At 38.7% G+C, this 22,587-nt stretch overlaps 1 protein-coding gene across 3 annotated transcripts in view; it reads right to left on the reverse strand.

Moving 5' to 3' along the window:
- fhod1 (formin homology 2 domain containing 1) overlaps positions 1 to 22,587 on the reverse strand; it is a 310,142-nt gene that overhangs the window by 47,313 nt on the left and 240,242 nt on the right. For 2 of the 3 annotated variants that reach the window (XM_072547486.1, XM_072547488.1), the window contains 3 exons: positions 6,150 to 6,257; positions 3,058 to 3,105; positions 2,077 to 2,183 (listed from right to left, as the gene is read on the reverse strand). In XM_072547486.1, coding sequence (XP_072403587.1) covers positions 2,077 to 2,183; positions 3,058 to 3,105; positions 6,150 to 6,257 — 263 coding nt within the window. The remainder of the gene's footprint in view (positions 1 to 2,076; positions 2,184 to 3,057; positions 3,106 to 6,149; positions 6,258 to 22,587) is intronic. The other variant, XM_072547487.1, reaches the window with a different exon arrangement.

A 22,587-nucleotide genomic window follows, 5' to 3' on the forward strand; every position in this document is an offset into this window, starting at 1 on the left:
GACAGGGGACGAAACGTCTGCAACATAAATTCCCAGCTCGGCGAACAGAATCACAACATCTATGAATAATTATTGCGCATAAATTGAATAATTTTGGTAACAGCCTTGTAATTTCTTTTATTCACCTGAAATATGTCTGAATGTCCCTCTTTTAGCCAAATGCTCAATACTTGGTCCCAAGTGTATGCTGTGGTTCAATCTCATATTTTTAGTGTCAATGTCACATTTCAGCAACACATCCAATAACTTTTACTGATAAACACAGACAAGTTATTTTTCAAAAGTCTATGAAGCACATGTAAATGTCCTTGGCTCCTTCTCTATTTCTCTAAGGTTTTCGGTTAAAAGGTCCTTCTCTTGTTCCTACTCCAAGTCTAAATTCAGAATTTGTTTCATCAATCCATGCTTCAGGCTACTAGACTGGGTCTGTGACAGGGGATGAGGGAACCAATAAGAGGGAAAAAACATACTTAGCCTCATCCTCATCAATCTACATGCTGCAGATGCATCAGTAAGAGTGGCCAAGAATTCCAATCTTCACACTAAGAATACTCTCCATTAGGTGATGCAGTACGATCATTGTATTAAATGGGATAGACTGCAAACAAATGTAGCAGCTCGAGACTGGGTATCCATGAGATAATGTGAGTCATCAGGAGAATTGTACTACAATAGAATCTGCAACCTCATTGTCTGGTAAATCTAAGTGTCTTACTATTTCTTTCTATTACAATTTTCAAAATCACTTGAATAAGATGATTCACTCAGGACAGACCCTTTGGTTTTACTTCAATTACCAGGACTGTACTTAGGGATTTTCAGTGGGTCAAGCAGCCAGTAAACCAGCAGTTAGTATCACTTCAGATGGGGAAGACACTGCCTGATCAGACTGTTGCAGTTCCTTGGGTTAGTAACAACTCAAGCAAAATGTGGTAAGCTGTATAATGTATATTTAACAAGGTACCATAGAGAAGAATTATTAATTAACCCCAAAGCTGTGGAGATTTGGTGCAAGAAACTGCATCAAATAATAACAGATAATGTTTAGAAGGGTAATACCAAGGTGATGGAGGGAATTGATGAGTGACATTCTTTAGGGTCCAATTTTGGGACCACTACAGTTTCTAATTTACATCAGTGACTAGGATTCTGAAACTCAATGGAAATGAATTGGCAATGATGCTGTACTTGGAAATGTAATAGCATTGAAGGAGCTAGTCCAAACAGATAAACTCAATATGTTAATGGCAGAAAGTGAGGACTGCAGATGCTGGAGTGTCAGGGTCGAAAAGTGTGGCGCTGGAAAAGCACAGCAGGTCTCTGAGGAGCAGGAGAGTCGACATTTCAGGCATAAGCCTTTAATGGCAGGAACAACAGAAGCTGAAATTTAATATCTCCACATATAAGGCATTGTCTATTTTTCTTCCTGTTTGCAATAGTTTCTACTTTAATGACTGATACTAACATTGATTTGAATGGAGAGAGATCTGAATGTCATAAAACACCACAAGTTCAACCAAAACCAAGCAGCAGTTAAGAAAGCCAGTGGAATACTGAACTGCAGTTTACACAGCACTGTAGTGGGAAATTGTGACAAAACTGAGCAGTGTTCTGTTCAGACCACATCCTGAGTGTTGTGTCCAGCTCTGATCACTGAGGCACTAGCAGCCTTCCAATGACCAAAGGCAGTGCATGATAGATTACAACTGTCTGAGTTGTGACGAAAGTCTGCAGAAACGTTGGCATTTCATCATGGAAAGTAGCTAACTGAGAATAACATCCGAGAGTATATCAGAGGGATGCAAGGAAAAGAGTCATGTAGAATGTGAAACAATGTCAGCAAAGTAAAAGGAGGGAAATTTTAACAGGTAACTTTTTTACAATGAATATTTGGAGACTGCCCTGTGTGATGAGCATAAACAATGCTTGGAATGGCTTCTGAGCAGGATGAAGACATAAACAATATGAACCTTTAAGTAACAAAAGGATGTGTCTATGGGGCAAGTGCATTAAAATGGGCTGAATGGTCCTCCTCATTCTTAATTATGTTATGAAAGATCAGCGCGACCAACTTACCATCAGGAGGTCTGTCTGTGGGTATGGAGGTAAGATCTCTGGAAAAACGCGACTTGTTTAAATTCCTCTCTCTTTGTGTGGCAACAAGATTTTCTAAAAAGCGATTTCTGTAAAAGTTACAGCAGAATCTCAGCATTTCACATTAGGCAATCCCACAAACCATTTCCAACAATGGGGGCACAAGTGACGTTCCAACTAACTGATTTTCCACAGCACACCATAGCTGAACATGCAGTTAAGCACACCGATCACTGCCCACGGTAAAGCAGAGTTTTTGCAGACATCTCAAATCCCAAAGCACTTTGCACTGATACTTTTGCCCTGCTTTATTACTTCAGGAGCAAATAGATTCAAAAAGGCAAAAATCAATCCAAATCAAACTCTGGTTGATTCATCTCATGGAAGAAAACTATCACCCAATTCCCAAGAAAACAAGATAATAGTAAACATTATTCTCCTCTCACCCAGCACCATGGCACCAAGCACCAATGCATCATTCCAAATGTCTCTTACTATAGGCCTGTACACTTCTAAATTACAAACAGTCCAGTCACTCAATTGCCTATGGGTTCTTAAATGATGAAACAAGAACTGATATTCAATTTGCAAGTATTTCAGTCAAGGTGATTAATTGATATTTTAAATATTAATTGGAACATGGTTTAATTACGGCAGAGTTTTTCTTTGAAAATAAAAGCTCAAAAATGGTCTTTTGTTTAACACAATGTCGAGATTATAGCTGGATTCAGATACAAACCACCAACAAAAGCTGAGGAAAGGTTGGTGAGCTATCCATGAGATGCATTGCCATGACTCTAATAGTTCAAGATCAGGTCAAATGTCCCCACATCCTCTCACCTTGTACAGGCCTATAATAAAGATAGACTTCAAACTTAGTACCTGGAACAAAATGGAAAGATCACAAAGAAAACCCAGTCCAGATCACAAAGTTGAAATTTCCATTCCAAACCTAATACTTACTCATACTTTCTCAGAACTGGTTTATCACTAACAGCAACTTTCTCAGCCCTGAGAAAAAGATCAATTTCAGTATAACAACTTGCATTTATATTGTACCTTTAACCTTGTGAAACATGCCAAAACACTTGAGTGTTAGCAAACAATGATTGGCACCAAGCCATTTATGAAGTTATTTATGTAGATGACCAGACATTTGGTCAAAGAAGGTGGGTTTGGGAGTGGTTTAAAATGAGGAAAGAGATTTAGGGAAATGGGAGGGAACTCCAGAACTCTGGAACCAGAATTCGAGGAGCGCAGAGATCTCAGAAGATCATAGACCTAGAGGATACAAAGATAAGCACGGGCAAGGTCATGAGGGAAGTTGAAAGGAAGGATGAGTATTTAGAAACTAAGATGTTGTTTAACAGAGGTAGTGAGCAGAGATGTGAGTGATAAATCATCATAACTTGTTATGCATGGGAAGTTCATAAGTCATTGGAGGTGTTGGAAAAGAAACAGATTTTATAATTTCAGATTGAAATAGCTGATAACTCAATCATTGTAACATTACATACAAAGTCCTATGTGGTCCTTAAAGACACAGCTATTGTTGTGACAATTGTACACTAGTGGTTTATCTAGCAAACCATTCTTGAGAAAATGCGACATAAAACTTTTGTTTTATGGTTAAAGGCCTCAACCTTCAAAAATGTCTGATCAAAAAGAACTGTCGGTTGTACATCTGTATCTCTACTTGATATGCTCATATATACAAGACATTCACTTGAAGTTTTCAAATCTCTGTCAACAACCATCTACATTCTTGTCAAGAATCTTGACTGAATGAGATTGGGTTTGTCTGTCTGAGAAAATCATGGATGAAATAGGTCTTTATGTCTCATCGGTGGAGTGCCCAAAGACATCCTGTGCACCTCGCCAAATATCGCTTCTTATTTCTCAGTTCATTTTCTCTTTCTGACTACTTGATCAAGCGGAATCCAATGGGGTACAAACTGTGTCCTATTCAAACCTGAACTGTTTGCCCATCTCTGCTTTTGGCCCATTAGCAATGCCACAACTTCCCACAACGTGCATACCTTCGTCAATCACATTCTTAGCCCAACATCATTGAAACTTTGATGTACATCTTTTTCATTCCAGGCTTGAATTTGCCAAAATCCATCTATTAGTTCCTTGAACCATTTTCTGTGAAACCCCAAGTCACCCAGAACTCTGCTTCCTTAACCCTCGCTATTTCTCAGGTCTGCTCCCTTATCATTCTTGTGTTCACCCCATTTGCACTATTACTGCAGAACACGGAGTTAGATATTTATTTCAGATTTCTGTAAGTTTATATACTATGATACTTGTGACACCATGGTCTTTCTTACTTCATAACACTGAAAAGGGGAAGGGAAGATGCTGAAAAAACTGAGTAAACTTTCAATACAAGTATTTCATACTTTACAGAACAAAATAACTGTCTCATTACAAATTGACAGGTCTATTTAAGTCAATTTCATTGCCCATCATGGGAGGTATCAAGAGTTCACTCTGACTGTCTGATAACATTATTTGAACTGGAGGAAAAGTTAAAGAAAATGACAGTCTGATTTTAGTTAGTGGGGAGAGTGGATTCAATGCAGTGGAAGGTTCATATGGAAACAATACATTGTAGGCAAAAGTAAGGACACAGAAACCATCACGTGAGAGATTAGTTTGACAGTACTTTAAGAACTGAATTGATTTTTAAAATTACAAACAGAGAAAAAGTGGCATTTAAATCAATTTTCAAGCTTGAACTCCATGTAAGTGGAAAACAATTCACAGGAATGTACAGCATTTGGAGTGGTAGATGAAACTATGAACTGAATTAAACAACTACCAATTACTTTTCTGTGATGTGAGAAAGCTCAGAAATATAACAACTTTATAAAGCACCTTGAACATAATAAAGCATTCAGCACAGGAGTGTTAACAAACTCTCAAAATGCAGAACTGGTAAATCAGTGCAGCCATAATGATCTTTCCTGATAAGGATTCCCTCCAATGATGAATGGTATTCTGCTGTTTAATTAATATCTCTAATTTTGATCCTACATATATGGAAGAACAATTCACTATCAGAATGATCAACCAATACAGTACACAATACAAATAACCAAGGAAACATCACTGTGGCTTTGTCTACCAGCATAACGTGAAATAGGGCAATATCCTTTAGAAGGTTTCATCCTACAGAAAGTGCTGGCTCTGCCAGGCAGTCGGGATGGCAGATAAATAGACTGACTTCTCAGCACTCCAGAACTTGAGTATTACTAAATAGACAAATATATTGCCCAAGCTTTTCATCTTGCACTCATCAGGTCAAACACAAAAGCCAGTTCACACTGTGACTATGCAGTGGCTACTAACAGGATGCTGCCGTCAGTCCAAAAAAATGTTCTTACTGTGTATGAATTTCAGTGCTTGTGCAATGTCAAATGTCCCAACAATCAGCTGATCAAATCGAATGGCATTTTTCTTTGGCTGTTCATTACGGACAGAGGATAAGATAGTACTCCAGCAGCCTGTGCTTACAAAACCCAAAATGAAATCTCTCCTGTTAGATGTGAATCTGTGTTTGGGCAGCAATTGCTGAACAATCCTGAGCTACACTAATAACCAATTTAAAATTATTAGTTGAGCTCATAACATGGCTTAAAGACAGTTACTAGAAGTGACATACATGAGTATGCAGAAACCTTGTTCTGTCCAAATAAAAGGAATATGTTCAAGCCTTATGCTTCTTTTCAATTATACAGGAGTTTAGAAGTCAACAGTTCCCCACTACCATCTCCGTGGCAATATCTTGGCCAATCAGAATCAACTTACCAACCAACTAGTTACCTCTTCTGGAGTATAAATTACTGTAACATAAATTTAATTTTCATGCATTTGTCCTCAAATTCACAAGATGAAAAGCTCAAGTAATATGGCTGCCTTTTCAGCAATGATGGAATTGTGGATATTCAGAGTTACAAATTTACTTGCTGCATTATACACTTGTTACAAAAACAACTTGTGCTTACTAACCACAGATAATCAAATTCTCTTTCACTGCTCTGACTTACTTGAAAATGCTTTTTTCTCCAGGGCTTGTTTTCATTGCTTTCTCCTCTGAAGGTGTGTTCAGCAGATCTGGCTTGCTAAACGATGAATACAATTTTCTGGGTGGAAGGCTGTAGACAGATAGAAGATCATTTAGGGGGAAAAAAAACAATCAGCACACTGTAACAAATGTTTGCTTAAAAACGAAGCAAAGTGCATAATGATCTGCCAGTGTTTTCACAGAGAAGCCCCACAGCGATCTCACCAGTCCTGCTGAATCTCAAAAATGAGCCAATGTCATCAGCATCTGCAGACTAAACATCTTCCTGCCAGTTACCAATCTTCAGTATCAGGCTGATACCCTCTGAATCATTGGATATTGCAACACTGAGGAATTGATTTTCTTTCATGAAGCAAAGCAATTCATTTGCTGTCAATGCATATTTATATGTAAGTTTTGAATAGCCACCTCAAGAATAATTGCATTGTAACGTTAGGATAAAAACCCCTGCAATATACTTTAACCGTTAAACACAAGTTTCAGAAATTGGTGATATTGCATTTAGCGAGAGTCTATGACCTGACTGATATAGTTATTGAGAAACACCAATTAAATGTCTAAAGGATGCTTTTTGTCATTTTGGAGAGAAATGTTTTGAGTGGAAATATTCTGATTGTTGTTCAGGTGATTTTCTGAGTTGCTCAATATCCAAATAGGTCTCATAAGTTAACTTGTAGTCAAATGCACTTTTAAAAATGTTGGAATCTTATAAAAGGATAATAAATTTCAGAGTTTTGAAGCTCACAATTATGTCAAAGAGCTATTTTGTATTCAGAGAATTTTTTTGCTACAAACTTTGACCAGAGGAATTTTATTACCACATATCAAACTCAGAAAAGTAACAAGGTTTAAAATTTCCCTTCTATCTCATGGATAGGGTAGTTTCCTTCTAATTGCAATACAGTAAGTGTTCCCAATGCCTCAGCAAGGTTGCCACGTTGAACATATAAAGGTTAAGTGGTTAATACTTTCATATGCGCATCTACTCTCAGCACTGTGCCATTCACTGAGCAGGGAGAACAGTACAGATGTGATGATGGGGAGAAACAGTTCATGAAACCGCCTGGAATGAGGGATTCAAATCCTGAGTTCCTGGAAAACCACAGGAAATAAGTCATTGAAACAACCTTCTGTCAAAACCTATCCCAGTAAAGAACTTTAAGAAATAGAACTATTTCGAGGCATTTGATAGGGAAAATCTAAATTCAGTTCATTAAAAACCTCAGGTCTCTCTCTTTTTCACACTTTAAAATCTTTGCACTTACTGACATGAGAACTGCTAATTAGCTGTTTAAAACAAGAATCAACCTTTGAGCCTGTTACTGCTGGTACATACTATTTTTGGAATATAAAACTCATTTCTGGAATTTACAGAACTTCCTGAATTCACTTTTTGTCTGAAAGCTAGACCTTGAAAATGTCCTTACTGCCAATACAAATGTAACACCAACCTGGGGAGGTTCAGGGAGCTCTCATCTGATGCTTGGTTAACAAGGTTAGGTCTTGATGGAAAGGTGAAAGAGGTTACTGCATAGTAGCTGGTGTAGGAAAGAGCCCTAATAAAAGGACCAGAGAGGTAAGAAAATAATCTGGCAAACAGCAGCTGGAGAATGTCATCCACCAAACAGGTTGTGCACTATTAATAAAAACAGCATGCGAAACAAGTTGTTAAATAGCTCAATAAAAGCATGAAAGTGGGACAATTGATATACTTCAGTGTTGCAAAGAACCTACATTTCATGCAGACTGAAAATATTAAGATAGGCAGCTAAGGACAAGTAATTAATCTTCTGAAAGCTAGTAGAGAAGTGAGAGACAATTCCTTCATACCAGCAACAGTAAAATCAATTTTAAGGTACAAGCAGAAACAATTTTTGTACGATCCATTGGTGTGGAGTTAGATTAAAGAGCACCTGATTTTTGAAAGATTCACAATAAAAGGTGGGATTTCCTTGTTGGCTGGTCCCAAAGCAGATCAACATTCATGAAAGCACTTCATCAGAAAATCACAGATCGGAGATGCTCAATTTTCTCCCTGTTAACTGGTCAGAATCTACTCACAATTTCCAAACCAATGTATTCTGTAAATAGCTGTACCTTCCTGTTGAATAAACCTAACCAATCTCAAGAGATAAAAGCTGTCATCCTCACTAATAATGTTGAGTGTACGTTTGCAAGGGAGTGTCTTAACATATTTTAATCTTTTTGTGAGCACGGAGATCACTTTAAAGAGCCTTTGAATGTTTATTTTGACAAAGGCCACAGTTTAAGGATAGGGATTGAGGAAATTTAGGACTGAGATGAGGGGAAATAGCTGTATGATAAGTAGGATTCTCTGCCACAGAAAATGACTGAGGCAAAAACTTTAATTGCTTTCAAGAAGGTATAATTCTTAAAGCTAAAGGGATCAAAGGGTATGAGGAGAGAGCGGGAACAGGGGACTGAGATGGTCAGCCATGATTATATTGAATGGCGGAGTAACTTTGAATGGTCAGATGGATTATTCCTGCTCTGATTTTCTGTTTCAAATATTCCACTGTAAGGAACCAATAGGGAGTTATTTTCATATTTCCAACTCTGAGTGATGTAGTGGACTGATGAACGGCAAGGAATGTTGCTTACACTAATCGGATATGAGCATCCCCAGCTTAATGTCAGCCTAGAAATCAGAGTGGAGCATTTGTTTTCACTTGTAAGACTGGAGGAGAATCATAGTCATACAGCACAGAAACAGACCCTTAGGTCCAAAGAGTCCATGCCGAGCATAATCCCAAACTGAACTAGTCCCACCTGCCTGCACCTAGCCCATATCTCTCCAAACCATTCCTATTCATGTACTTATCCAAGTGTCTTTTAAATGTCATAACTGTGCCCGCATCTACCATTTTCTCAGGAAGTTCTTTGCACGCACAAACCCCCCTCTGTGGAAAAATAATGCCACTCGTGTTTTTTAAATCTTTCTCCTCTCACCTTACAAATGTGCTCCTTAGTCTTGAAATCCTTCCTCGTAGGGAAAAGACACCTACCATTAACTCAATCTATATCCCTCATGATGTTACAAACTTCTGTAAAGGTCACCTCTCAACTCCCTATGCTCCAGAGAAAAAAAAACTCCCAAACTACCCACCTTTCTTTACAACTCAAACCCTCCATACCCAGCAACATGCTAGTAAATCTGTTCCGAAACCTCTTCAGTTTAATAATATCCTTCCTATAACAGGGCAACTAGAACAGGACACAGGATTCCAGAAGACGCTTCATCAATGTCTTGCACAACTTCAACATAACATTCCAACCCCTATACTCAAAGTCTGAACAGAGAAAGGAAGCATGCTAAACGTCCATTTTAATCACAGCCAGGAAAGAAAACAAAGAACTGCAGATGCTGCAGATCAGAAACAAATAAAATCAGAAACCACTGGAGAAACTCAGTAAATTTTGTCTTCAGAGATACTGCTCCTGAATTTTTCTAGAAACCCTGCAACAAAGGACCCAGAGACAAGAACGCCAACACCAGTCAAAGTCTTGCTGCAAGATTAGCTGATATACTTCTATCACCTGAGTTCATTAACAAACTGCCGGTGACTCTACAGACATCAGAAAGATTAATTTCATACTGATAGGCAAGCTTGTTGTGATACTAACAAGGTGTATGTTTGTACAGCATAATTGGATACACAGATCATTTACTATATACAGTGGGTAATTCACATTTAACCTTGCTATGGTTTAGCAGCAGGTAGATCACAAAATAATAATATGTATGGAAAATCTGCTATTTGAGAATGAAAATAATATTGGTGAAGGAAGAGCTGGCAACACCTTTATTGGTCAGAGTTAAAAATCACACAACAACAGGTTATAGTCCAACAGGTTTAATTGGAAGCACACTAGCTTTTGGAGCGACGCTCCTTCATCAGGTGATAGTGGAGGGCTCGATCCTAACACAGAATTTATAGCAAAAATTTGCAGTGTGATGTAACTGAAATTATACATTGAAAAATTGATTGTCTGTTAAGCCTTTCATCTGTTAGAATCTGTTAGAATATTGGTCAGAGTATTGAGTATAGGAGTTGGGAGGACATGTTACAGCTGTACAAGACATTGTTTTGGCCACTTTTGGAATATTGCATGCAATTCTGATCTCCTTCTTATCGGAAAGATGCTGTGAAACTTGAAAGGGTTCAGTAAAGATTTACAAGGATGTTGCCAGGGTTGGAGGATTTGAGCTACAGGGAGAGGTTGCATAGACTAGGGCTGTTTTCCCTGGAGCGTCGGAGGCTGAGGGGTGATTTTATAGAGGTTTATAAAATCATGAGGCATATGGATAGGATAAATAGACAAAGTCTGGGGTCAGGGAGTCCAGAACTGTAGGGCATAGATTTAGGGTGAGAGGGGATAGATATAAAAGAGACCTAAGGGGCAACTTTTCACGCAGAGGGTGGTACGTGCATGGAATGAGCTGCCAGAGCAAATGGTGGAGGCTAGTATAATTGCAACATTTAAAATGCATTTGGACGGTATAAAAATAGGAAGGGTTTGGAGGGAGCTGGCAGGTGGGACTAGATTGAGTTGGGATAGTTAGTCAGTATGGATGAGTTGGACCGAAGGGTCTGTTTCCATGCTGTACATCTCTATGACTCTATCTATCCAATACCTATGAAGATTCAGAAGCCAGGAACACCACGTTATACCTCCTCTACAAGTGTATAAATCTTAGATGTTGTTTGAGTGCATCCTAGATGACAAACGACCTGCACCTTCCTGCAGCAGATGAGCTGCAGATAGAGTCTTGGCAGAGAACCATACTATTACAGAGGTGTTATGGCATAGGAGGAGGCCATTCCACCCATTGTGCCTGCACTGGATCATTAAAACAAACAGCATTGCCAATTTTTGGTTTCACCACACTCCCCATTCATTCCACATTATTTTTATCCATATGCCCTCTTGAATGTCTCAGTTGAACATTTCCAGGGAGTGCATTCATCTCCCTAACTACTCTGTGTGAGGTAGAGTGAAAGAGCTGTGTGAAAGAGCTTTTCCTCATTTGGTCCTTGCTTCATTTGCAGATCACTTTAAATCAATACATTCTTGTTCAAATTTCTTTTATGAGTGGGTACAGTTTATTCAAATCCAATCTATTCAGCCTTGTTCCCTCCAAGGAGACAAGTCCCAACTTCCTCAATCTATCCTCGTAACTAAAGTTCCTCATCCCTGGAACCATTCTTGTCAATCACTTCCACACACTCTTCAATGAGTTCACATCTTTCCAATAATGTGGCACCCAGAACTGCACATAATGTTCTGTAGAGGTCTAAGTAGTTAGTTTATGAGTTCAACATCACCTCCTTGCGGTTGTATTTTATTCCCTTATTAATAAGGTTGAAGGTACTGTATGCTCTACTTACCACTCTCTGTGTCTTCCATCCGTTGACTCTACCTATACTACCTGCTACTTCAGAAAAGCAAGAAAGCATAATCAAAGACTCCTCTCATCCCACTGTACTATGGTCCACTGAGAAGATGATTTAAAATTTTCTTCTCCGCTGCTACCAGACTCTTGAAAGGACCTCTCAAATGTTAATTCTGATCTCTCTCTCTACACCTTCTTTCAGCTGTAACACTGCATTCTGCACTCTGTTCTGCTACCCTGATGCACTTTGTTCTTACAGTCTGCCTATAAAGTATACAAAACAACACTTCCAATTGATTTATTATTGTCGCGTGTACGAAGATACAGTCAACAAATCAATATCTGTTCTGAAACTTCCAATAATCTATACATAAACATTTTAGAATTGTACCTCCTGTTATACATTACCTTTCAATATTCTTCTATCAAAGTGCATCACCTCACACTTTCCTGCATTGAACCTCATCTACCACCTATTCACCCATTCCACCAACTTGTCAATGATCTTTTGGAGTTTCACACTATCCTCTTTGTAGTTTACAGTCCTTCCAAGTTTCATGTCATTTGCAGACTTTGAAATTGTCCCCTGCACACCAAGTCCCAGATCATTAATATATATCAGGAAATGCAAGCATCCCAATATCGACCCAAGGGGCACACCACTACAAATCTTACTCCAGCCTGTAAAGTATCTATTGACTATTACTGTCTGTTTGCCATCACTCAGCTAATTTAACATCCATGCTGCTACTGTCTATTTTATACCATGACCTATAACCTCTCTCACAAGTCTGTTGTGCAGCACTGTATCAAAAACCTTGTGAAAGTCCACTTAATCGTATCAACAGTCTTCCCTTCATCGAGTCTTTCTGCTCCCACTCCCAAAAGACTTCAGCAAGTTAGTTAAACATAAATTTTCCTTTAGAAATCCATATTGTCTCTTCCTATTCGAATCCAACTTTTCCCATGTAACTACTAATTTGATCCGGAATCATTGTCTCAATGCTTCCCAATCACTAAAAGTAAACTGACCCATTTCCTTTTGTTGAACCTAACCTTACAACCATTGTTGAACAAGGGCATAATGTTGCAATTTTCCAGTCTTCTGGTATCTCCCCAAAGACTGAAAGATCATAGCCAGTGCCACCAGCATTTCCACACTCGCCTCCTTTAAAGTCATCGCATCAAATCCAGGTGCTGTGTCAACTTTAAAGAACCAACAGTCCATTCAGCAATTCTGCCCGATCAATTTTGAGACCTTCCAGTGACCAAGTTCCCTCCTCCAGCACCATAGACTGAGTTGCTTCACATGCAAACATCTGCAGGTCCAATAACAAAGACCCACTTCTTGGTAAAATGTACATGGGAGAATACCTTAATTTGTTTTTTTTAAATTGCCTATTGTTTGCTGCTGCCATATTAGATTAACTGCATGTGCCCACTTGATATCCATCAACACAAAGGTGGGTTCTCCTAATACCAACATTGGTGTTACGTGCCCGTCGTTTACTGAGTTTCCTACACAGCTCACCACTTTCCTCCCAACTCTCAGTATTCCACTCACCATCCCCTCACAACCCCTCATCGTTCGACTCACCATCTGCCTCCCATCTCGTCATTTCCTCATCCCCTCACTACCTCCTTTCTGGCACCTCTCCCAATCACTTGTTACCATTCTCACTGTCTTCCTCCTACCCATCTCTGCTCTACATCCACCATCTGACTAACAAAACCTAGCCCAACCCATTAGTGCAACATACAATGTCAATTAGTGGCAGTTCTTCAGAAAAGCCTTGTTCCAATGGATCTGTACTGTAAATTGCATTGTACTGCTGCTTCTGAAAAATAAACCATTTTGATCGTCTACCTGCTTTACGATATAGAGGTGCCAGTGTTGGACTGGAGTGGACAAAGTTAGTAGTCACATGACACCAGATTATAGGCTAACAGGTTTATTTGAAATCACAAGCTATTGGAGTGCTGCTCCTTTGTCAGGTGAAGTGACAAATGAGCAGCGCTTTGAAAGCCTGTGATTTCAAATAAACCTGTTGGACCATAACCTGGTGTCATGTGGCTTGTGATTTTGGTTTTTGAGGATGAACATTGTCTCAACAGTTCTCAATAATGCCAGACTTGCCAACTTTTAGATGAGATATTAAATCAAGATTCCATCTACCCTTAGGTGGATAAACGATCCTTTGGAACCATTTTGAAGATGACCAGAGGAGTTCTCTCTTGTGTTCTGGTCAATGTTGCTCCTTCAAGCAATGTCACTATCTAATCTTTAATCACATTGTTTGGACCTTGCTGTGCATAACATTATTGCTAGAATTCAGATTTAAAAGTGCTGATTTGGCTGTGAAGCACTTTGCAATGAGCTGAGGTAAACGGTGATATCTGAGTGCAGGTCTTTCTTTCTTATTGTGTCAGTGTGTAAACCACTATAATCTTCCCTGGGTGGAAATAACCAACTGATTTCTAACAATGAACATTAACTGTTGAATCAAGCAAACATCTAAACAAAGGCCTACATTTCTTTTTGACCCGTGTTGAAACAATCCAGCCTTCAGTTTCTACAGTGATTATGTTGAAACTTCAGCCAATCACAGACACTATTTTTCCTTGAAGGTATCTACTTGTTGCAGGGGAGAATTTGATATGCCTGCATTAAATTTGCTGACTGCATGTCCACTTCCTACAGTCTTTGACTGCAGGAAATGAATAGGACAGTGACTGCAGACTGAGAGGTTAACACATGCTGCTTCCATATCTAAATCATTGACACAGTGCAAATAGAAAGTACAGCCACCCATCCTAGCAACATAAACATTAGCACTTTGAGTTGATTTATTCCTGTCATGTGCACTGAGGTACAGTGAAAAGTGTGGTCTTACATGTTTCATAGTCAAATCCTACTATATAATGGCATTAGGGTAACAGAACAGTGTGCAGGATACAATGTTCCAGCTGCTGAGAAGGTGCAGAGAGAGATCAACACTAATATTAAAGAGGTCCTTTCAAAAGTCCGATAATAGCAGGGAAGAAGCTGTTACTGAATCTGTTTGTATGTGTATGCCTGAACGAGTTCACTTCTCATTTTCCTAAACATTAGAGAATGAAGACCCAGTCTATATAATCTGTCCTCATAAGACCATTCCTCCATCCTATAAATTTGGTGAACTTTTGTCACACTCCCCCCATGGCATGTACATATTTTCATAGGTAAGAGATCAAAACTACACTCAATACTCTAGGCATGGTAGCACCAAGGCTCCATATAAATGCAGAAAGACATCTTTACTTTCATTCACAAATCCTCTTGTAATAAAAGCCCAGATATTACTTGCCTTCTTTCTCTCTTGCTGCAACTAACTTTCAGTGATTCATGAAAAAAGACACCCATTTTTCTTTCAGGACAAAGGGAGCTAGTTCATCCTATTTACACATTTCATAACATTCTTTGGTTTTGCATTATCTGTTTGCATGTTTTTTAATGGGAGGAACACACAATAGCCACGTAGAGAAACAAGTTAAAAAAAACAATGTATGTTATTGTGTTAACTAGACCTTAAAAAGCCTAATTTTATATTGGATATAAGTAACCAACATGAGAATCTCAGACAATTCAGGCCTGTTGTCAATTTATTTGTGCAATTGGTAAGTGTTGATTCGAGCTCAAGTTTATCTTTTCAGAAGTGTCGCAATGATTTTTGTTTTAAGTAATTGATTCAGTTTTATAATCACAAATAACGTACAGGATTTCTAATATCAAAAGAAGTTAATCATTTCTTATCATGATCTGCCCAGATTTCAAAAATAATTTAATTGCAAAGGACTTGAAAACTTAAATCAAAATTGCAAGTATCCTGATTTACTATATCCCCTTTCAGCATAGTATGGTGGAAGACAGAGTGAATTTTCTCCATTTGGCAGTGCAAAGGCATTAGTGAAGTGCACAGGCAAGAGGCTCAAAGTTATTAGAACATAGAACATAGAACATAGAAAAGTACAGCACAGAACAGGCCCTTTGGCCCACAATGTTGTGTTATTCTTCGAAGTTGGAAGAGCTGGATGAAAGAAAGCTTGGATCTAACGAGCTGTTGTATGTGACAAATACATAATCTAGCATTTGTCCTGGTGTCTAGGCCAACATTTCCCCCTCAACTAAGATCCAAAACTGATGCAATGTACAGTGATCTGATTGTTGTTTGTGGGAACTTTCTGTCAACTGTGACTTGGTGAGGCACTCTGGGACATTGTTAAAGTTATATTGGCACTGCAAGTTATTCTCATTTCACTGGCAATTGAGCCACAGAGACAAATGACTGTGAAAATAAAAATGCTCATCACCATCACCCCCACTAGAAAAGCACTCCTGTTTGATTAAAAAATCCACTTATCAAACCTCTGCTCATTTTTGTAACTATACCTACTGAGCCACCTACACAAAAGGATCCCAAGTTCATTTTCATTAATTTCTAACTGTCATGAACCTCCTTTGTTCCCGCTTGCGTCTAATTTGACATGCGGGATAAATTCTGTTGCTTTGAGGTAAGTAGGTACTATTAATACTGTGTGTTGATGTAACAACCTCCATTAAGGTCAATTGATTTCATGCAATTGTGTAGAACAGATCATAATGAGCTTGTTGCTTATCTCTTCAATTAATACTTTGATTAAAGTCAACAGAATTTAAATTTAGGGAGATATGAAACAGACGGCTGATTTGCTGTCATCAATTTTACACCATCACAAAATTAAAATTACCTCCAGTGAATGAAAACCTGAAAAGCAAGACAGAAGAGGAAACTTCTCTCTTTCAAACACATTTTCACAAAATAGTCATCAATAGTAATTCACAGACTCAATAAAAACTGCAGTGAAACAGCCAACAATTAATTCTACCGGGAAGGCAAAGAATGTTACAGAAGGCAAGCAAGAGGGGGCATAGTTTTAAATTGAGGGGTGATAGATATAGGACAGATGTCAGAGGTAGTTTCTTTACTCAGAGTAGTAAGGGTATGGAATGCTTTGCCTGCAACAGTAGTAGATTCACCAACTTTAAGTACATTTAAGTCGTCATTGGACAAGCATATGGACGTACATGGAATAGTGTAGGTTAGATGGGCTTCAGATTGGTATGACAGGTCAGCGCAACATCGAGGGCTGAAGGGCCTGTACTGCGCTGTAATGTTCTATATTAAGGCAGAACTCCCAGCTTCTTTGTGGTGCCTTCATGATTTTCAACTTAAATGCCTTTTCTTATTCTATTACATTTGCAGATATGATTATGGACAATTAAAATGTAGGATGGCAGAAGTATACCCAACCAAAAGGAACAAGGTGATGGTACGCTGTTTTACACTTATATACTCTGGTCAATGCCAATGTGTTGTACAACATTCAGCCAGCACTGCTGCCTCACAGCACCAAGGATCCAGGTTCAATTCCACCTTGGATGACTGTCTGTGTGGAGTTTGCGTGCTCTCATGTCTGTGTGGGTTTCCTCTGGGTCCTCCAGTTTCCTCCCACAGTTCAAAGACGTGCAGGTTAGGTGAATTGGCCATGCTAAATTCCCCTGTAGTGTGCAGGCTAGCTGGGTTAACCACGGGAAATGCAGGGTTATGCAGTTTGGATTGGTGAGGGGAGGTGGGGATGGTCTGGATGGGATGCTGTTTGGAGAGTTGGTGTATATTCGATGGGCCAAATAGCCTACTTCTACACTGTAGGTAATCTCTGATAATCGCTGGATGACAACATGATGAAATATTATCATTTCAGCCTGTCTTTAATTTTCCATGAAATGTAACATGCTGTTTAAAAAAAAACTCCTAATCAAAAGTTTACACAATTACACAAATAGTAATTTAATATGACAGAATGTTTACTGCCTCAGGCACAAGTTAAATTGTTCAAGTATATAAGGAAGCTTTTAGTTTAGGAACATATATTCATCACTCAACCTTTTCCCAATAGAATACAAGGTGGTAAAATGCTTTGCTATCCTTAACTAGAAATGTAGAATATACCGCGTGCACCATATAAATGAGAAATATTCAGAAAACATGTTTTAAAGGGACGAGGTGATGATGACATTGAAAGGGAGTGAAATGCACTTTGATTGACCTTCACAGTGATAATGAACCAACAGGAAAGAAGCTCCTGTGTCCTAAGAAATTAATGAAGTTTCACAAGAGATGTTTGTACTGGTGCTTCTGAAAACAGTCCATATGGGAAAAGACTTGGTCTATGACAGTATTTTGTACAACGTTCAAGATAATACACCATGCTATACTGGGCTTAAAGTAAGCACTGAGATTGAAGAAAACCACATTGGCTCAGGCTATGCCAAAGCAGGGGTATCTAAAAGTGTGTCCTAATGGTTAAGCCTGTTTCCATGCCCCCTCAGTTTCAAAAATGCTGCCCATTAGAATACAAGAAATGCTGAGCTGACAATGATTCAAAAACAGCAATGGTATATCTGGGATACTGTGGACAAAGGATTAAAATGGTACATCTCTTTAATGAATGAGATTAACACTAAATCTAAAACTAAAGCGAGAAAAGAGGGTGAATTAGAAAAGGTAAATTCAATGTTAAATCATATAAAGAAAGAAAAATTTAGAAAAGGGAAAGAATGGGTAAGGTAGATAAACAAATGACAGAAAGGAAAACAAACAACTTATTTCATAGTTCAGTTTTAAAGATCATCAATCAACCTGAAGAAGTGAGACTCCACACTTTGTATAGTTTCCTTTCGAATCTAGAGATTCTGATTGTGATATTCATAAACAATGTCAACGTTAAAAATGGGACCGATACTCGGTCTAGATATTTTAAAATCAATCTGTTCAGACTTGTTATGACACAGCCCTGGAGCAGCTGGGAGCTGAATTTGGACCTTCCAGCTCAGAGATAGGAACACTACCATTGCACAACAACTGCCTCAATTACTAAGCATACCTTTGTCTGGTGAAGTTAATGTGTAAATCATGACAATCCTGGGGAGACTGGGAGATAAGGGGAAGATATGGTTTTCTTAGAACATAACAATACTGGATGTGTAACCACACTACATGAACTGGAGTGATTCACTGTAATCCCAGGGAAACTTAGGAAGGAATGTATGTTAACCTTGCCAGAGATCCTCACAACAAATAAATTTTAAAAATTAAGAAATGATAGAGGAGTTCAAACTGGCCAGCAGATTATGACGATTCACAAATCATGAGATTTCCCTCCTTACCAAAGCTGACTAAATGAGGATGACTGTTCACACTTTGCAATCTTTTTCAAGAAATTCTAACCAAACATTGGTATTTACACAGTACCAAGTGCTTCACAAAAAAAAAATCAGAAATGATACTGAGTGAGAAAGGGAGATTAGGGAAGATGATCAGAAGTTTAGCTAAAGAAGGTTTCAGGTTGCCTTACAGGAGCAAATTGAAATGGATGGGCTGGGAGGTATAAGGAAGTAATTTTAGACTGAGATAACTTAATGTTCTTTAAAATGTGCAAAATGTGTAAACGTTCAGAGAGATATGGGTACATCCCTACAAGAAAAGCAACATTTGTGTTCAGATACTGTAACCAATTAGGGAGACAAATAGTTATGTGGGCCCTTAATGCGAAGGGATTAAAACAGAATAATAAAGACATCTTGCTACAGTTATAAAAAGCTTTGGTCAGATCATATCTGAAAAGCATTGCACCATTTTTGTCGCCATTGTTTTATTTTATTCCCTTTGTAAATTTGCCGTGGAAGTGGGACAGTAAACCGTACCTGTTTCGAAGATGATGGGTTTGACTAGTGATGAAGGGCTGAGTAAACTGTACTTAAACTGTGCAACATTTAGAACAATAGGAGGTGATCTCATTGAATAGTTTGAGATTCTAAAAGGGTTGGACAGGGTAGACACAGAGGCTGTTTCCACTGGCATCTGAAACATGGCAGCATTCTCTCAGGATTAGAGTTTTCGTATTGCAGTAAGGAATTCCTTCACTCAACCAAAGGTTGTGCATCTTTGGAACCCTCTATCCAAGAGGGTTATGGGTGCTCCATTTAAGGCTGAGGTAGATGGGATTTGGATGTTTCCTGGAATCAAAATATATGGTGAGGGGACAGGAATGTGAAGTTAAGGCTGAATATCAGCCACAATCATCATGAATGATGTAGTCGGCAAAAAGAGTCATACAGTCTACATCTGTCTCTATTTCCTTTGGTCTTTTGTTCACATATCCAGCAGAGTATTATATATTGCTACCTGCATATTGAGATACCGATCTGGAATAGTTTGGGATATGGGTTGCGCACACACTATCCCAGAGTCTAATTTCCAAATAAGGCTCTCCAGCTCCTCATGTCTGTAACGGTCCTTTGTTTACCTTGTGTGCATTGGTCATCTCATGTGATGTCAAGACTTCTCTTTTCACATGCTCATTCTAGCCTTCATTCGAATGGATGTCAGAGTTATGTGATCAGTACATGGCTTTTGTTATACCGCACGGAGCAGGCTGGTTGTTTCATCTATGCAGGAATGCGGAGAGGGGTGTGCATGTCATTTGGTAGATCCAGTGTTACCAAGGACAGTTTTTGATGATGGATTTTAGCCTTGTTAAAAAAAAACTGAAGTACTGCATACTACATAATGAGCAGGCAGACACTCCTATCTTGCTAATAACACACATTTCTTAAACAGTTTTTAAATAGACTTTATATATACCACATCCATATTGTGCACATTATATAATACGATAATTGAGAATACCATGGTCCATTTGATAAGGGGTCCTTGACTAAAAGGATGTGAAAGCAACTGATTTATAATGAAGGACTGAGGGTGCTCGGAGGAGTTGTCTGAAATTATGAAACAATAACTTTTAACTTCAGCATTATCCAAGTCCAGCAATAGCTTGGACAGACATGAAACCTGAACTGAGATCTCCAGATAGGAAGAAATGGTGCCATGTTACTTGCGTGTTTTCACATCGATTGTGTCCTCCTAATCAACATTAAACTAACTTTCATCTTTTTGTAATCCGCATCCTTCATCCCTATGGGACCGTTGATATGATGTGGATTGGCAAGATACCGGTTCATAAACAGGAAAAGAAAACTTAGCACAGATGAATGGTCAGAGTCAATGTCAACGATGGGTCATGTTTTATCCGTAGAACACACTAAGACTATTCATGTTTAGTCCAAATGATATTGTAAACTGATTCACGATTCTCAAAGATTGGTTGAGCATTTTGAATTTTAAACTGACAGTGGACAACTGGTCTCCCCTGTGTACAATGTACTTTCTAAAACACTGGCTCAATTAGATGTTTTAGATAATGTAAACAAACTGGAGCCAAGCATGGAGCTAAACAAGATGGGCAGATAGCTTGTGGGATAATAAGTAAAGTTCAATTAACTTCGATGAACTTATCACATTATAACTGGCAATTACTTTAATGGTGAGCACATAACAATACTCCTGCTCTAAAAGACTGGTTCCTTTTAGAGCACTGCAGATTAGCAGCACAAAGTGATACTGCAATATACACATCATCCTCTGCCCAATGTAAAGTCCGTCAAATAACCAAGAGATGACTACTGAACTGAAGTGTTCCAAGATGATAAGGAGCTCATTGACCCATCAGTTCTTTAATAACATTAAAAAAAGAGCTGTGTTGCTTGGGAAATTTCCAACTTATTTTAAAACTGAAGACATTTTAAGACTTCTAGAGTAAACAGCAGTCAGCAAATAAGTGAAGTGGCAGGTAGGTCCCATTCAAACTGGTATTTCTACTGGTTCTGAAAGTCTGTGTTAAACCGAGATGATAAAGTGGAGCTGTGCTGCAGATTTCAGGTCAGCTCAGAGGGGAAATCACAAATCCATAACGTAACAGTGTTGGAAGCTATAAAGACTGCTATCCCCAGATAACACATGGTCAAGATTGAAAGCTATTGTAGGTTCTCTCTATTGGAAGCTGATGAACCCTTCAAGTGTTTTGAGTTTCATTATGGAGATGTTTTCAACAGGACAAACCTCTGAGGATGAACTATAACTGAGTGCTGCTGGGCCTTAATGACGGTCAGAAAAAAATGGACACATTCTATTTTAAAGTCACTGTCAAGACATAAAACGACTTCAATACAGTAGAGAAGAAAACGTGGGAAAGAATGTCTGCACAAACAAGGAACAACAGTAGGCTACTCAGCTCTTCAAGCCTCTCCACCATTCAATAAGGTCATGGCTGATCTGATTTCAACCTCAACTCTATATTCATGAGAACAATCCCTGACAATCTTTCATCTCCTTGGTAATCAAGAACCTACTGATCTTTGCTTTAAAAACATTTAAAGATTCTGCTTCCGTGGTCTTTTGAGGAAGACTCTCAACCCCCCACCCCCCAAAAAAAATTTCTTTTTTTTTAAAAAAAAGGGCACCTTCTTAGTTTTAAACTAGTCACCTCTGACTCTTAAAGCTTTGGGAAGCTTCTGGAATGGTTGAGGACTGCACCAGAGGAAACAGCCTAGCTTATCCTCACAGGGCAATCCACTCAATCTAAACATTAGTCTAATAAGCCTTTTCTGAACGGCTTCCAATGCATTAGCATTCTTCCACAAATACAGTCACCAGTACAGTACACGGTATTCCACAAGTGGTTTCATTAATGCCTTGTATAACTGAAGTATAACCTTCTGCTCTTGCATTCAATTCCCCTTGCAATAAAGCTTTACTGATTACTTGCTGAACCTACACGCTAACCTTCTGTGATTCATGCTCAAGGAAACCCAGATCTCACTGCATCTCAGAGCTTTGCAACTTCTTACCATTTGCATAATATGTTTACGGAGTCATCAGCATGGAAACAGACGCCTCGATCCAACTAGTCAACAATGACCATGTTTCCCAAACTAAACTCGTCCCACTTGCCTGTGTTTGGCCCATTTCCCTCTAAACTTTTCCTATTCATGTACTTATCCAAATGT

The sequence above is a fragment of the Chiloscyllium punctatum genome, chromosome 26, assembly GCF_047496795.1.
Source record: "Chiloscyllium punctatum isolate Juve2018m chromosome 26, sChiPun1.3, whole genome shotgun sequence".
NCBI lineage: Eukaryota > Metazoa > Chordata > Chondrichthyes > Orectolobiformes > Hemiscylliidae > Chiloscyllium > Chiloscyllium punctatum.